At 35.9% G+C, this 17,830-nt stretch overlaps 1 protein-coding gene across 4 annotated transcripts in view; it reads left to right on the forward strand.

Moving 5' to 3' along the window:
• GAS2 (growth arrest specific 2) overlaps positions 1–17,830 on the forward strand; it is an 88,492-nt gene that overhangs the window by 24,842 nt on the left and 45,820 nt on the right. For all 4 annotated transcript variants that reach the window (XM_046941564.1, XM_015286179.4, XM_046941565.1 and 1 more), the window contains exon 4: positions 10,338–10,479. In XM_046941564.1, the coding sequence (XP_046797520.1) occupies positions 10,338–10,479 (142 nt within the window). The remainder of the gene's footprint in view (positions 1–10,337; positions 10,480–17,830) is intronic.

Raw genomic sequence — 17,830 nt, forward strand, 5'->3', positions numbered from 1 at the left:
AGATATGGCCCTCAGTTTCTCAGGGGGATAAAAAAAAAGTACAGCACTACCTTTTTGCATATCAATCTTTATAGTGACATCCTAGTGTGGATGCAGGGGGAGAAGAGCAATCTTGTGAAAAGATACGCAAGTCCTAATCCATCTGGAAGGAATTATTTCCACAAGACTGGAAAGCCGTTTGTTAGCGAATTCCTTGTACCTTTCTCAGACATGTCAATAGCTTGCTGAGTTCCTGTTCATACACACAACTGAATTGCTGCCAGGTTTTTTGCAGATAGTGTAAGACTGGCCTGCAAATGGTTATTTGAACAACCCTATATGCCTCAGCAAGTCATTCTTACTGCTTACATGTTTCTGCATACAGGAGTGTTACATGATAATATAGGATTCTAAAGAGATCATAATGGGAGATTCCTGAACTAGTTGAAGATATTCCTTGGCTGTCTGCTTGGCACCTTCTAGATGAATAAGTTGAAGAATTTAGCAGCTTGGTGCTTTGTGTAGAATGTTGAGGGCAGTGCTACGCAGTACTGGGAGAAGCACAGAAACATGATGCTTCTTGAAGATCATCATTCCTACTGATGTTATATGTCCCTTGGAAAGCATGGTTACTTCCATCATTTTATTGTAGCAGAAGCAGTCATTTAATCTCCATGGGATGTATCCTTGCTCTTTAAAGTGAATCTGAGTTAGGATTCTCTTGTATTTCTCTCCCTCCACTCCTACTTTACCTTGCAGAAATATTAAAAGGTATCAAGGTAAATGTCATGAAAAAGTAGTGCATCCATGAACAGCTAATAGCCTGTTAGCTCCTGCTTTGGAAAATATGCTAATTCAATTAAAAAGAGGACTGAACTTTGATTATTAGCAGCAGTGCTTAAACAGGAATTGTCTCAAGTTTTTGTTGTTTTTTTTCCCCAGAGATATCTAATACAATTTTTAATTGAAATACAAGAACTTAGATTCTTCATAAAATATCAGTTGAAACTGGATTTTTGTTTGAATAGAATTTTACCATTACTCCAGCCAGCATGTTACAGATAGATATATTTTTCTAATATATAGTTATGAGGATTTCTATTTAGACTATTAGAGAATTGTCTGGAACAGAAATGTAACATTAGGCAGTTAAATGCACATTAGCATGTGTTTTTTTGATTGTTGAGAAAACCTAAATTAGATCCAACTATCTTTAGCTTAATTGTGCATTAGGTCAAACTTAGTGTTAGCAGCTTGAAGAAAGCAATGAATGAGAACTACGTAATTTGATCCTTTTACCAATAGTGAGTCTTGAACTTAAAAAATAAGCCAAAATTTCTGAAATTATAATAGCAAATATAGTGCCATATGTGATGACTGCAATGCAGGAGGAGAAAATATTAGTCATTTTCAAGGATAGAAACCAATATATAAATATCATAATTATGTCTAATTCGTTTATTTAAACAAACATATTCCCACTAGGGCTTGTGTAGGTAAATTGGCCTCAACTGCTTCAAGTATAAAGTAAATCTTTTTAGAGAATGATTTAAGTCTGGTTTGGAAATTTGGCTGTACAGATTCCAACATGTTTTTCAAATCACGGATGCTTTTAAATTTTATGCCCGTGTAGAATTGCCAGGGCTCTAGCAGTTTCCTTGTGGTTTCTAATTGGAGACCTTGTAGAACATGAGTCTTTATCATAAAAGCAAAGATACAATTTTTCTTAAAAATGAACGTGAAGGACTTTTGGATAGTCAGACTTACCTGCCGTGAACTATGTGTGAAATTCTTTCTGAATGTTTTCAGCATCTGTAAAAATTACATCTTTGTTAGACATCTGGAAATAGACAAAATGAACATACAAAGCATCTGAAAAAAAAAATCTGTCTTCCTTTAGACTGTGTAGCTCTTCATCACAGTCTTCCTTGATGCTTAGCTCATATTAGGTAAAGCACCATTTGGAAGTAATCATTAGAAAGGGCTGGGAACCATTCAGAGGCTCCATCCCCACCTCACACTTCAAAAGATAGCAAAGTGTGAGATTGATTGTTGGGAGAAGCACTGTAGGAAAAGGAAGAATGTAATGTGCATGACCGTAGCATGGCAGTTCACTCAGAATTATAATAATTACGTCTATGAATTTGAATGACTGCCTATGTTTGTTATTCAGGCTGCCAATGAAAATTTAGCCTCTATAATTCTGCGGATCAAAGACATGTGTTGGTTGTTTGAATGTTCTGTATGAACGCATGGAAACATCTTTTGATATGAAATGTTGGAGTGTATACCTTGTTTTGATAGACTTGTTTTATTCAAACTGAAATTGTGTAAGCATAGTCATTGCCTTAGCTTGGATTCTTCTGGAATGATTAAAAGGAAAAATTGACTTCTAAATTTCTGAGACTAAAATAAGTTGGTTTTGCCAAAATACAATATTTCTCATATTTGAAAGAATCATCTCCTTTTCAAGAATATTGATCTTCCTGAAAGGCGCATTAAGGCATATGAGGAACAACCAGGTGATCTGAGACAGTCAGCATGGTTTCACCAAGGGAAGGTCATGCCAGACCAATCTGGTGGCCTTCTGTAATGGAGTGACAGCATTGGTGGACAAAGGGAAGGCAGCTGATGTCATCTACCTGGATTTCTGCAAGGCCTCTGATGTGGTCTCCCACCACATCCTTATCTCTAAATTCGAGAGAGATGGATTTGAAGGGTGGACTATTCAGTGGATAAGGAATTGATTGGAAGGTCCCAGCCAGAGGGCTGCTGTCAATGGATCTGTGTCCAAGTGGAGACTGGTAATGAGCAGTGTCCCCCAGAGGTCTGTTTTGAGTCCAATATCTTTAACATCTTTATCAGTGACATAGATAATTGGATTGAGTGTCCCCTCAGCAAGCTTGCTGATGACACCAAGCTGAGTGGTGTGATTGATACAGCAGAAGGAAGGGAGGGACGTTGATAAGCTCAAGGTGGGCCCTTGTGAAATTAATGAGGTTCAACAAAGCTACGTGCAAACTTAATGTGAGCCAGCAGTGTGCGCTTGCAGCCCCTAAGGCCAGTGATATCGTGGGTTCCATCAGAAAAGGGGTGGCCAACAGGGTGCAGGAGGTGATTGTTCCCATCTATTTTGCCCTTCTGAGGCCTCATCCAGAGGACTGCATCCAAGTCCAGGGACCTCAACACAGGGAAGATGTGGAGCTTTTGGAGTGGGTCCAGAGGAGGGCCACAAAGATGATCCTAGGGCTGGAACACTTTTCCTATGAAGATAGGCAAGGAAAGGAACTGTGTTTGTTCAGCCTGGAAAAGAGAAGGCTGCAAGGAGCCTTACTGTGGCCTTCCAGTGTTTAAAGGGAGTTGATAAACAGGAGGGAAATAAACTTTTTGCATGAGTAGTTGGTGACAGGACAAGGGGAATGGTTTTAAACTAAGGAAGGGAGATTTAGATTAGATGTCAGGGGAAAATTTTTTACTGAGAAAGTGAGGAGGTGCGGGATCAGGTTGCCCAGAGAGGTTGTGGATTCCCCATTCCTGGAGGTGTTTAAGGCCAGGTTGGATGGGGAATTTAAAAAATCCTGATCTAAACATAAATTCTGAAAACCAAAGGTCTAAGGGTACTGCTCAGAACACTTATTGAACAAGAATGAACTCCCAAATGTAAGGCTTTGCCATGATGTGTATTAATTATTCTCCATTTTATTTACAACATTTTAATAAACTTTTTGTTTGTTTAGGTAGTAATCTTTCTCTTTAGAATTTATTCTGTGCATTTAAAAGCACTGTTGATGTTTGCTTTGGCACACTGGTATTTTCAGAACATAGATTAATGTAAGTAACGTCTTTAAATCTAATACATTCTTGTAGTTTGTAAACTACTTCTAAAATGTCCTTGACAGATGATCAAGAAATGTGATTTTTGTCACTAGATCCAGTTATTTATCTAAATTTAAAGGTGTGTAGTTGAGGCTGGGTTTAAGTTAGATTAGTTTTTCATAATTATTTATTAAATCCATCTTTTTGAGATGATAAGTAGGGTTTTTATCTGCTGCTGAATGACCAGTAAGCTCTGTCTTGGACAGAACCCTTGGAAGAAGAAAGCCATAAACGAAGTCTTAGCTTTTAAATTCATGTTATTGTTAAATTAAGCTTTCTCTGCATATACACTTTTGTCATAAGTAGTGTAGCGGAAATGCTAAGTCATGGCTTGAAGCAGTGATTGAGCACCTGGTGGGAACGCAGGGCCAACCCAGGGGAGCTCAGGTGCAGCTGAATGACTGGAAGGACTGGAGCCAGGATCCACCCCTTCCCAGAACTCATTTAAAGGGTGGCAGTGGGGGCAAGGGTGTTTCACTGGAGATCCCTGACTACCAGAGGTCTTTTGAAGGTAAGTAGTTTTTCTTCTGATGTTTTTGTATCCACGGCTGCTGTGTTTTGGCTTGCTCTTATTTGCTATAGCCTAGGATTGTGCCACCCCGCTACTATCATTGTACTTTCCATCACATTGTAGCATAACAAGTAGTTAAAACTAGTGCTACTTGGAAGTAATGAGAGTATATATTCAACTAATACCATGGCTAAGACTGCACGCTTAAGTCTATATTTATTTTAACATTGTACTCTATAATTTTATATAAAGCCACAATGATGTTATCTATTTCTTTTGTCATGCCATAAATTTTGTTGGGCATTCCAGAGAGATCGCAATTACTATATTAAAATCTAGGAAGTTGATAGTGAGTAACTTTTGGCTTTCAGTGATCTCTGCAGTGATTGCATAGCATAAAAATCTGGTTATTATATGAACTTTAAACTTGAAATTCAACCTTCTACTCCATTAAAATGGCATCTTTCTGCAACCCTTAGTATGATGATACAAAGGCACTGAAAGACCATTGGTTTTTAACCAATTATTGCATTAAATGCTTAGAGGCACTGTCTTTGTTGCAAAATGCAACATCACTTTTCATATGTCTAGAAGCTATTTCTGATTCCATGTTGAAAAAGATTTCACAATTTCTATTGATCACTTCAAAGTTTCTATGTTGAGTTTCTGTTTTAAATTTCCCTCTATTAATTTTTATTGTATCTTTAGAAGAACTGGAGGGGATTGTATTTTTTTCTTTAAGTTTTGGGGTTTTTTTAGGATGAAAGAGGTTTTATTTTCTAACTCCATGTATGTATTTTCATGTTCAGAGTTATCTTTATCCATTTTGTTTATTTAGTATATTGTTTTGATTGAAGAAGCTCTCTGCCATAGTAAATGTAGTACAGAGGGGGAAAAGGGACACGTGAAGTCTACCTTATCAATGAATAATTGTTTTTTTGTTGCAGAAATTAGTTTAATTTATTCATTGTTCACTTCATACTTGCCTATGCTTCATTGCTTTTCACTAAATCTGAATCTTGGCAGTGCAGTGTAAGGTAAACACCCTTTGCTAAAGTTAGAATATGGGATACCTCTTTGTGAATTATAAATGGAGCCTGATGTCTTTCAAGTTTGAGTTTCTGAAGAACTAAGAATAGCAGAAGGGACCTTTAAAGGTCCATTCCAACTCTAAGGATTCTATGATTCTACAGCAACTAAATTAATGCATCTGATTAATGCAATCACTCTGCAATGAAATGAACAGCAGCCACTCAAAGAAGAGTAAGTTCTAGCAGTGAGCTTTGGTTCATCTACATTGAACAAATTAATAAAGGACACGTACAAAATTCATTCACAGAGAAAGTAATGGCAGGACTTCTATTTTTGTATTCCATAGTCTAAGAGCAAATTCAGGGGGAGGAGGACTTCTATAAGACTAACGGGAAAACGGCAGCAGAATTTAAGTAGTAGAAGAATACGTCAGTAGCTATTATTGAAGCTAAAGGCAAATTTTAAAAAGTTATGAGACAAATACATGTTATATCTCGCTTGTATAATTCATTTTCACTATTAATTAATACTTGTGTAATAATATTAAATTGGTACTGCAGGCACACTGATGCACTCAGATGCAGCACTCTCAATAGGGTATTGCTTCCAACCTTGTTTTGGTTACTGTAGGTCATTAGGTGATAAAAGTAATTTTTTCATATAATTGTCTACCTAGACCTCTTCTATAACAAACAGAACTGCTAATCTTTTTCCTTGTATCCAAGTGAGAGTGGTTGTTCAAAAAAGCTGTGAAATCCCTTATTCAGAGAGGTTGGGGTATGGTTAGGAATTTTTAAAATGTTACTCAAATCTGCTATTAAAAATGTTTTTCCTCATATTGGAAATACAGTTGTAAAATTCATTTTTTTCCATGTGATTTCAGAGCATTGGTGTAAGAGGGTCCCTTTTGGGTTTAGAAGTGAACCTGACAGCATTTTTCCAGGATTGCATCATATATTTCACTCACACTTTCACATCCTGCATTAAACCACATGCATGCACATCAACAAGACAAGATTGTAGAAGAAGGGTAACTGGGGAACTGTTTTCATGATATTTGATAGGAGCAATTGCAGCCACTGCTGTTTCAAAGCAACTGTGGTTATACTACACTATGTCAACAAAAGTCAGTTGTGCCATATGGAAATATAATTACTTCAGAACGATCTGTTAGAAAGCACTTTCAAGATATTCAGACCATTTGTACAAGTCAGTAAAGAATACTTATGTATGAAAGCTTTCTTAAATAAGAGCTTTTATGTGTTTTAGGTTGAAAATTATGGTGATAGTTTTGGAATTATTTAAAAAAAAAAAAACTACACTTCTATTTAAAAGGTGGTAGGGAGATTTATTAGGTGATAAGAAAACACAAGTATTTCCCTGTGGTTTCTGTGATCAAATTGGTCATGCTGTTGTTGAGTAGAAAGGAGATTTTGCTGTTTTCTTCAACTCCTAGCGTTGTGGGAAATGGGATGACATACAGAATGCTATATGTTAGTGAGATTATGCAGTGCTGGGGTTATTGGTCTTTGTTATAATTGTTCCATAAAATGACTGCAAGGTGATGACTTTTTCTTCAATGATGTAAAGTTTTCCCCTTCTGCAGCCAGTACATGTCTTGTTTTTACATTTGAGTGTTTTTCATTTTTGAGTTTCTTGGAAGACCTGTTAATCAGATATTTTGTCTGTTACTCTAAAAGTAGAGAATATCATGGTTTTGTTAGTTGAGTATGATAAATGTGTCTAGATTCTCTTCCTATTGGCTGTCAGTAGTTACAACTGTAAAAACATTATATTTAAAAGACTTTGAATTCTTTTAATTGTAAAGAAACTGTTATTAGGTCCATGCATGTCTAAACTTGACAGTGATATTAGATTTGTTGATGTGCTTAAAGGTCTGTCTTGCTAAAGATTAGATGTCTTATTTATGGATAATCCATTATGTAAATGAGGTTTTGCATCATTTATTTACTGACTATAACTGCATAGATTATTCATGCATAAACCATCTATTCTGAAGAGCATTCAGAAATGCATTCAGTATACAGTCATTGTGACCAATCTATATCTGCAGATGTAAAATATCTAGAACCAAATTTCTTTCCGCATTGTTAATAATGGGGAGAAACAGTGACCCAGGGAATACCTTCCTGCTGGACATTACAAAACTTTTCCAACAGCCCCCAGTAAGAAAGGCAGCATCATCTGCTTGGCCATCTCCTTGGCCCTTGTTGCTCTTGTGCTGCTGAGGGCATCCCCAAGGAGCAGCTCCTGGTCCCAGGCCAGAACTGCTTGCTGACTCCTGCCCCCTATGCTCTGGGCTGAGTAAGGCAGTTTGCTTGTGTCTACAGTGGGAGCAAATCTTTGATTGCTAGCTGGCACCCACCAGCCATATAGCTTAATAGTTGCTTGTTTTTGTGTTTTTTTACTCTTCCTCCTAGTTCAAATTTCCTGAAATAATATGAAGATTTTACCACAGACTTCCAAAACACCCCTAACATGACCTGAAAGAATAAACATTGCCTCTTGGGAGGTGTGGCAGGATAAAGTCAATAACGAAACAAAACAGAGCTGTTACTGGAGAATTGAGTGGAAGAAAAAAAAACCTGCTATGATTTCACCCATAGCATCCATCTGAGTTGTTCCTGGGCTTATGAGTAGTTTTTGCCTTGGAGAAGACTAGCTAGTTTTCTGCAAAGAAAGAGCATCAAGTAACTCACGATGCATTGTGGAAGATCCAGCAATGAAAACTGAGGGGTGAGCTGGGAGGCAGCAATATTTGATAACACAAGTATATTTTTAAAGGAAAACTAGATGTGGCTTTGTATAATCAACAAATATACAGAGTGGTGTGGTTAGATTGGTATCCACAGATAGTATAGCTAGGAAGATTATAATCAGAAATAGATGAAAAATACTCATCTGCGTTGTAGGCTTGCAGGAAAAACTCCAAGAGGAGCAATGTCCAGAAAGAGATCCTTCCCTAGTTGCCGTCAGCCCTGCAGTCAGCCAGGATCCACCCCTTCTAGACACACAGGTGAATTGCCTTCACCTGTGCTCCCACAGCTGACTCAGTGCTCGTCTCAGCTGATCAGAGGTTCGGAGGTTCAGGTCACGATTTAACAGTTCCTATACAGGCATCATCTTCTTTCCGTGCTCTCTTGAAGTCTCTACAAGTCTGCAAGCGCCGGGAACACTGGAACTGGCTTCTATCATTTTGTTCCTATCTCGGTGCTGTTAATCTCTTATACAGTCATCCAGGATTTGAGTTTTAAATTAGATGTAGTCATTAAAAAATTCCAAAGCGTGTGGATTCATCAGGTATAGTCTGTTTGATATCTGTACGTTGACCTGTTTACTCAGTCAGTTCACTGTTCACGTATCACAGCACAAAGGCACTGTGGTCCAAGTGTAGGTGTTGTAGTAAAAGAGTTTCATTGTTTGATATTATCTTGCTTTTTTTAACTACCACATAAAACTGATCAGTTTATCTGTTAATATGTCATATAAAAGAATTAATATCTCCTTATATTTTGAAACAAAGGCATTATTATTGCAAAGCAAGGTAATAAATGTTAAATGCTACAGTTGGAATCAGAATTATCAGGTGGTGGGAGCTGCATAGTGATCTGAACAACAGACCTAAAAATTTATAAGGCATGTGTATATCTTTAAGACAACTTAATCTCACATTTAAGGCAATTTCTCACATCCTTATAATTATTTAAAAAAAAAAAGTTCTGTGTATGTATCCTGCAATTATGCTGCTGCTGTTGTACGTCTAACATAATTTCTCAACTCTTTCTAAGTAGTAAGTCTTTAACTATTGATATGGGTGAAATACCAGCAGCTCTTATAAAGGGGAGCCTCCTCCTTTGCTCCTCTTCCTTCTTTGCATTTCCAGGAATTATTCTGGAACTTTAAACACCAAAATTTGGGTGTAGATCCAGGAACTAGCAGATACACATCTTCAGTCTCCAACCTTCTTTGCTCACTTGTCATTGAGTAACTACTGACTCTAAAACAGGAAGAAATTGTTCATAAATCAGCATAATAGTAAAGCTGCACATGAAAATCAGCATGGAGCTGAATTCCTCTATGATTTAAAATGACTGAAGTTACATAGTAATAATATATCATTCGTTCTTCTGAAATGAGAGATGGCTATTTTTCATTTTTGGAGAAGTCTTAAATGAGAACTAGATGCTGAACTATTCTTGGCTTGTGTCTCAGTAAAGGTACCAAAGCAAGCAGCAAGTTTGCTGTGATAATTACTGTTGTTCAGGAATTGTGTTATGGTAATAGTAACTTCCTCTGTATCTGAACTATGTAGATAACTGGTACAGTGAGAGGCTCTCTCTCTCTTAGACCTTGATCTTGTAACAATTAGGCTACATTTCTGTGCTGTGCAGGGGGAGCTTGTGTATAGTGTTGGGAGCTTGTACCATTTCTTTCATATTTATGGTCTTCTGTCCTTGAGACTGAAAATTTTATACCATTACCAAGCTAGAGGAAGACTGGCAAAACTCTTCTAATCTGGCACATCTCAAGCTAGATCTCAAGTTTGCCTTAGTTTTAGGAACATTGAGAAAATTCCTCAAATCTTTCTTTATAACATTGTGCTCTTGTTTTATTTTTTTAATTCAATGAACTGGATCAAACATTAAATACCAAAGTTGCAGTTGCTAATACTCTTTATTTAAGAAAAAAAAAATAAAAGGATTGCTAATACTGATTCAGTTCTGAACTGTGAATCACATGTCCAGTCACAACATTTTTTTTTTAAACATCTCTGCATTTGACAGCTTTGTGCCATTAAATTCACTTCTTTGCTTAGAATTCTTAAAAGTACAAGGAAATATGTTGGTGGCATATTGATTTCATAATACTTAAGTATTTTACTAGGTAACGGGTATTAATTAACTTCTGTTTTTTTCAGACCTTGCCAGTACGGAAGATTCCGTGCAAAGCCAATGCACCTTCAGGGTCTTTTTTTGCACGAGACAATACAGCAAATTTCTTATCCTGGTGCAGAGACGTAGGGGTGGATGACACCTGCCTGTTTGAATCAGAAGGTTTGGGTATGTATTTATTTACGTTGTAGTTAGTAAAGAGCTCATTGCTTGTATTTTGCTTTGAAAGAGAGAATGGTTCTTCTAATAGATTCTGACTCCAAAACTGATCAAATGAACTATCCATCAAGTTAAAGTTCATTTAATTCAGTTTTAAGAGGACCTGAAATAAAACAAAAACGTTTCAATGTTTTCTTGCATACAAATGATTTTTCACCCCAGACACACCCACTTTTCTAATCAAGGAGTGTTATTCCTTTGTTCAGTGAATACAGAAGTCCTTTCCTATTTTAAGAGATTAGGATACATGTGCATTCTCAGTTCTTGCTACAGATATTTAGCTGTTAGAGCAGATTCTTGGTGTGTTGCTCAGGAGGCAAGAGAACAGGATTTTGTTCTCTGTGTCCCATGCTGACCTTCTTCCCAGCTGATTCTGGCGTGCAGCTAAGGACAGAAGTTAGCTAACACTAGTGCTTCAGGGAGTTCCATCAACAGTATGTATTCTTCATTAATTTAACTTTTCCCTGTTCGAAGGAAAACTTAGGACTCTTATTTCAAGATTTAGTTTCAGATGTGTTATGAAGTGAACAGAATTAAATGTGTGTTTATTATCTGAACTCACACGAAATTGTAAAGTTGCTGTAATTATAAAAACTCAGTTTCTACAGACGTTAAATGAACGCAGTTTGCTTTATCAAGAAGATTGTTTTGTTTCTCAAAAGGCCTTTGACAGTGCAACTGAGTTACTTATCTGTGTTGCAATTGATCTATTCCCTTTTACCATCTTTGTCTTCTAGCACAACTGTTTCTGAGACTCGTTCATTTGTCTGTTCTTGTATCATGCAAGTGCTTGGATTTTTTAACTTTCATATTATGAGGAGAAAATGTGTGAGAGAAGAAATTGGTATGAAAAAAATTACAAAATACTGAGCATATTTGTATTGTCGCTGTGTTGTTAATTAAATCCCCAAGATGAAATTTTTCTTGCCCATGCTAAATCACGTGGAAGACAAACAATCACAGTTAAAAAGTTTTGTAGTGATGGAGAGGTTGAATGCTACCTAGTGTTACAAACTCAAGAAGGGAAACACAGACTTCCAGTGGCTTAAAATTTGTAAAACCACCTCTAGTTAATCTAACACCTAGACAAATTTAGACTTGGTATTTGTGTGGCAAACTCAGTAGTTTAACATGGTTCCAATAACAGGCTAATGATGCTATTGAGAGCGTGTTTACAATGAATTTCTTGTGCATTGTTAGGAAATAAGATCTTATTTAGAGGTGAAATCAGCATAGCTTAAGTACTGTAATTCCCTGCGTAAGTTAATTTTACACATACTTTTACACATACTCAGAGCTTTGCTAGCCACAGGATAGCATTGAATGCAAACACACCTGGAAAGCTGGCGCTAAACATTACTTCAGCTTTGAGAAAAGTGGAAAGAAATGTGCCCAAATACACGGTGCGCAAACCAGATGTGGCTCTAGTAGGTTGGCTCGATTACTGACCGAATCATTTCTCAATGATTTAAACAAGTTCTTTTGCTGCTCTGTGTTACTGTACGTGGAAAGTACACATTGAGAAGATTTACGGTGCTGTAAATGGAATTAGAACTTGATAATGGCTTGACCTATTTTTCTTAAATTGACAGGGTGATAGTGACCATGCTGTTTTCAAACAAGATAAAAATAGAAGTTAGTATTCTCCCTCTGTTGGAGGTAAAATGTGGAAAAGTTAATTTGGATTGAGTAATATTTTTATTACTACATTAGAAATAATGATGAATCATAACAGTTACTAACTGAAAGGTTTTATGTTCTGTTTTCTCCCACAAATCACTTTTCTCTTGCACAGGAAACAAAAATTCAGCATAGGTAAGTACTATAAGAGGTTCAATTCAAAATGGTGAGGAACATATGCAAATGGCATGAAAGAGTTCACGCTGCCTTATGCATGTCTGTTGTACTTTTTATGATTGATAACTCCGAAACTGTGGTTACAAAGATAGTCTTTTCTCTCTCTTGTTTATAGGTAATAAACTGTATTGATGCTTAAAGCCCATGTGAAAAGCAGATAGTTTTGAGAAACCCTTGTTAACCTGTGTTAATGTTCATACTTGATTTTTATCCTTCTTTTTTACTCTATTTTACCAGCCTTATGGAATGTAAATACTTCATTTATCTGCCTGTAGTGGTATTTTCTTTGTGTCATTGTATCACATAAAAAATTTTTTGGCCTTTTCCCAGCAGATTTCCACTCTTACAATTTTAGAATAAAATTGGATATTGATTGCACTGAAACATTTGAATGGATTTTATGACATATTTTTTAAAGAATTCCAAGCCTATTCATAAATCAGTAAAATTTGTTGTGTAGTATCTAAGATAATATTGATTACTTCTAATTCCCTAGAAATGTTCTCATCCTGGTGAGATCTGAAGTCTTTGACATCATGTTAGAGTAACTGCACATGCATGTGTCCAGCACTCCCACAATTTTAGCACTTATATTGAAGTCATATGAAGGCTTTCCTTCATATGGAGTGGAACATTGTGAAACAAACACTGTGCAGCCCATAACTGATAAGGGCTTGACGGCAAGAGCTGTTGATAGGAATTTTGAATGTTCCTTGAGTCTATCTTCTTGAAAATGGTAACATTCTAGGGCTAATCCAGACAGTAAAGTGAGTAGACTTGCTTGTGTCACTGTGTCCTTGTCCATTGTTTGTAGATTGATTTAGTAATTTAATTAAGCGTAAGCACAGGTTAAAATGCTTTGTTGGATATGAATGATACAGTTGAAGTTAAAAAAGAAAACAAAATCTGTTTTTCATAAAAATAAATAGGAAAAAAAACATAGCATTTGTTTTGTTGGTAGATACTTCAAGGAAACTGATGGAGTTAGTTTAAATACCTTTGCAAGAGATTAGTACACAACTCAAAATTTTGAAAACATTTTAAGTATTTTAACCTAGGTTTCACTTCAACTATCACCAGAGAATGTTTGGGTTTTTTTTGTTCAGATTAAAATAAATGGACAGGAGTCTGGATTTTGTGGCGGTATGCTATTTCAATACATGGGTATCTCTGGTAGGGAGTGGTGACTTCAGTACTTTTTCCTGAGGTTTCCTCTGAAGTTGTGGCTTTGATTTTTCAAAGTCTTTGTGATAGATTTCTAATAATAATAATTAATGTGAAAAATCACTTTTGATATTTTTCAGGAAAATAATTTAATTTTCGAAATTGAGGCCTAAAATGTAACTTGCTTCTTGAATGGCATTGCTTTTGTTCTTTCTATGTCACTAGTCAGTAATATGTACTTTATTTTGCTGAAAATTATGATGCTTTAACATAGTTTAAAAGAAACCCAGCATACTGGAAGCATAATAATATAAAACAGAGCTGAATCTATATGTGTTTTACACTTTGCACTTTATGGAGAGACATGGAAGTCTCAGGAGTCTATGCCTCTGCAAAGAAAGGATGGATAGTATGGCTGCTGTATATGTCAAAAAAGAATTTGCATCTTTAACAAATATAACAACACTGTATGTAGAGATATATTGAATATTGCAAGATAGAGGGAGACTCTTACTGCTTCCTGCACTCACTGACCAATTTCAAGTGTGTTTTTTTTATAATCATTATTTTTATAGTTAATGTATTTAAAGAAGGAATTAGCTTTGTTAGTATAAAAAAACTATTATCTGAAGTAAAACTTCTAGCATCTGGTTGAATCTTGAGATGCAGTCTTTGAATGGGATTCTCAGTTACAACAGAAGTGAAAATTTATCCTAAAACTAGGGCATAAAACTCCTTGTTGTCTAAGAAATGTAATACTATCTGTAACTCCCCTGTTTCCACATATCATGTATATTTGGTAAGTTCTCCCTCTGTAGGTTTTAGGGCAGCAGATCCACAGAGCTGTGATAATACAATTTGTGAAAGCATTCTTGATGGAGATGCTTGTAGTTATGGTGCTCAAGCCTGAAGAGTGTAATACCTGAAGAAAACTATTATTGGCCAAATAGTGAGAATGGTAAGATTTTCTATGATTGCCTCAGTTAACTGAACTTAAAGCTGAAGTTATGAATTCATCTTTGGTAACAGTGTTGTTGGATGATTGTAGGACTTGGAACCAGTGAATATTCTGCATCTCTTCTATGACGAAGAGTCTACTCAGCAATAAAAGGGTTTGCCACTGATTGTACCAGCATGCTAATGTGTGTCATTCATTTTGAAGTTGTTGGATATTGTAGTAATGTTTTGTACTCATATTTTGTTACTGTGTGTGTACACAATGTGTGACATGGGCTTTTTTTGATGCAATTTCTTTATTACAGTTCAAGTGACAGGTTCCTTGAATGAAAGTGCATAGTTCTTTAGTGGAAATAGTGAACTTAAATGCAAGCACTTCTGACCTCCAGTCTAATATTGCTTTTTTGCCTTTAAAAAAGGAAACAACAAAACTACACATAATAGTCAAACATGGATTGATTGAAAGCATTATGTCTAGTGGCAAATGGCTTGCTTTTTTTTGTAAATTATTACTCTAATTTTTGTGTTGACTGTTCTTTCAGTGACACACAGTGTTAAATTTTATATAGTTGCATCAAAATAAGGCTTTGTCCCATCTTTCACGGCATTTTACTAAACGACTCATACTATTTTTGAATATGTCATGTTTTGAGGACTATAAAAGCATCCTGGACATTGTTATTACCATTGGATTAACATCCTAATTAAGTAAATTATTAGTGTTCAGATGATCTCTAGAGACAAAGTTGAAACTTTGTTTTGAGGATACTGTAGCTCGTTGTGCTGAAATGGAGAGTGGGGAGAATTGAACTCCTTGATTTAAGTATGTCATACTATAATTGCTTTCGATGCAGAAGAAAGGATACGTTTCAGATCAATTGAAAAGATAAAGTTGTCAAAGGAAAAAATAAGACCACAGGGGAAAAAAGCAAGACTACTAAAGGATCCTTAAGGAAGAAAGTAAGAAAATATTCGAGGAGAAAGTGAAAGACAATGGGAAGCATCAACCTTCTTAAGAGCCTTCCCTAGACATGTATGAATTATGGTAATTGCAAGTGTATCATAATAAGTATTAAACCTCTATCTCTTCACATCTAGTGAGCTAGAAAATGCTTTAGAAACAGAAATCATATTCATTTTTTATTCAATTTTCTGAGATGAAAAAAGTATGCTTTAAAAAAAATAACTGTTACAAGTCAAGGCTTGAAAATTATCAGGGATAGTTAAGAAGCTTATTTCTGTATCACAAATGTACATTCTGCTGTTTTTTAATTAAAAAAAAAAAACACATCTAATTTCTTATTTAAACCAAGAGTTTTCAGAATGTGCTCAGCAGTGACCTGTTGTTTCTGCATAGCCCCAGGTGTGACAACCACTGCTCCTCTGCACTCTGGACTTTTCCTGGAGCAGGGCAAGATGCAGAAATGCCAGGAGCAAGAGGTAGGGAAAAAATGAAGGAGAACAATCAAAGAGCAATCAGGAGAGGAGAGCCTGTAAAAAGAGAAATGGGCAGCAGCAAGATGGAGGCAGTGTGAAGGAGGACAGAGCCAGAGAGAAGCAGGGGTAAAAGTTTGCTAGGAGCTGAAAAGAAAGTATTGCTGAAAAAGTTTCTGGAAGTAGCTGAAAAAGACACAGGCAATGAGAACGACAGTTAAGTATTTGAAACAAATTAAATGGAAAGCAAAAGAGCCTGTAACTGGCAAAGTATCTACATAAAATATGTTGGACATGTATATGTTATTTTGAAACCTTTTTGAAGCATTTACTTTCTTCAAGCAAATGATGAGATTCTCTGGCAGGATGGCTGTTTTTATTCTTTTTCCTTTTTTTTTTTTTTTCAGTAGATCTGCATAGCATGCTTTCCATTCACAGTGGCTATTTGCTTGCGGTCATCTAATCAGATGAATTACCCCCCTCATTTTTGATAGGTGAGGACTGGCAGGTGGTTCTCAAGAAGTATTTTCTTATATGTGTAGCAGACTGAGAAAAATATGGAGAATGGCATAAAAAGATATAATAACGGAAAGTGAAGTATTTCAGTTATTATTGAGGCTGGCTCTGTTACATTAATTGGATTTTTCAGCTCTTATGCTTATCAGCTTTTCCTTTGTAGCTATTTTTCCCTAGAAGGGCAGTTTTATCTTTAGGATAGATCTTGGTATAACCATATCTTGGTATGGTTCACAAAGTGGAACAATTTCTTAGTGTTACATTATTTTCTTCTCTCTTGTTGCAGAAAATGAAAGGTGTTTACAGAATGATACAAGATGATGTAGGATAGCATCATGATGCTGTTACTAAATAGCAATGAAAAAATGACTGACTATCACATGGCTCCCATGTGCAGCAGGAGGATGTATTTCAGACTTTGTAATGGGATCACTAGTTGTATTGGCTTTGCTTTCATAAAAATGTCTCATTAGGAAATGCAAGAGTACCATGGAGATCAGGCAGTATGTATCCTTAAGTAGCACCTATGCTAATGTGTATTTTTGTATCTAAAGCCTATACTTTAATTCTATATGTAGGATGGAAATGATAATACTTAGCTCATATGTGTATTAGAGAGATCTTCCTTTTTTTTTTTTTTTTGAATACTTTACAGCATATGCGAGCACTGTTGTGGAAAGGAAACATGCCGTAAACCTAAACTGATGTGCAGTGATTTGTTTATGTGGTTATACATAGATGAAGATAATTTCTAAAAACCATTTTTGGCTTTCAGCACTTACCATGTCTAACTGCCTATGAATTGCTACACTCTCAAAAAAAAAAAAAAAAAGAAAAAAGAAAGAAAGAAAAAGAAAATGTGTTGCTTCAGAAAGGGATGTTTGCCATGTAGTATATCTGGAATTGTATAGCTGGTCTTGTTAAAAAGTTCAGATGGTACAAATGCAGATGGAAGCAATTAAGAAAACAAGAACTGCATCCACCGTAGGACAGAACAGAATCTCATAGGCACAGGTGTTCTTTCAACCTGAGCTTATAACCAATCACTTCAGAATAAATTGACTGTTGATAATACTTCAAATGGTATTATTTTATGTGTACAGTGGCATATTTCTAGAACTGTGTACATGTATGGTTATCAGTGAACAGCAGTACAATTTATTTAAGACTTGAAATGTAAGGTACGAGGACTCTTACGTATCTTATTTTTATTTCAAATAGCGTGGAAGGGCTCTAAACACAAAGTATGTATACTCAAGATAAGCACTTGGAAATCAATGCACTTAGATGTTCTTCTTGTTTCAAGAGGCAGTGGTCTTATTTGCTTGCTTAGAGTTACCACAGGAACCCAGATAGGTATAGAAATGCAGAT

Source organism: Gallus gallus, chromosome 5, assembly GCF_016699485.2.
Source record: "Gallus gallus isolate bGalGal1 chromosome 5, bGalGal1.mat.broiler.GRCg7b, whole genome shotgun sequence".
NCBI classification, from domain to species: Eukaryota; Metazoa; Chordata; class Aves; order Galliformes; family Phasianidae; genus Gallus; species Gallus gallus.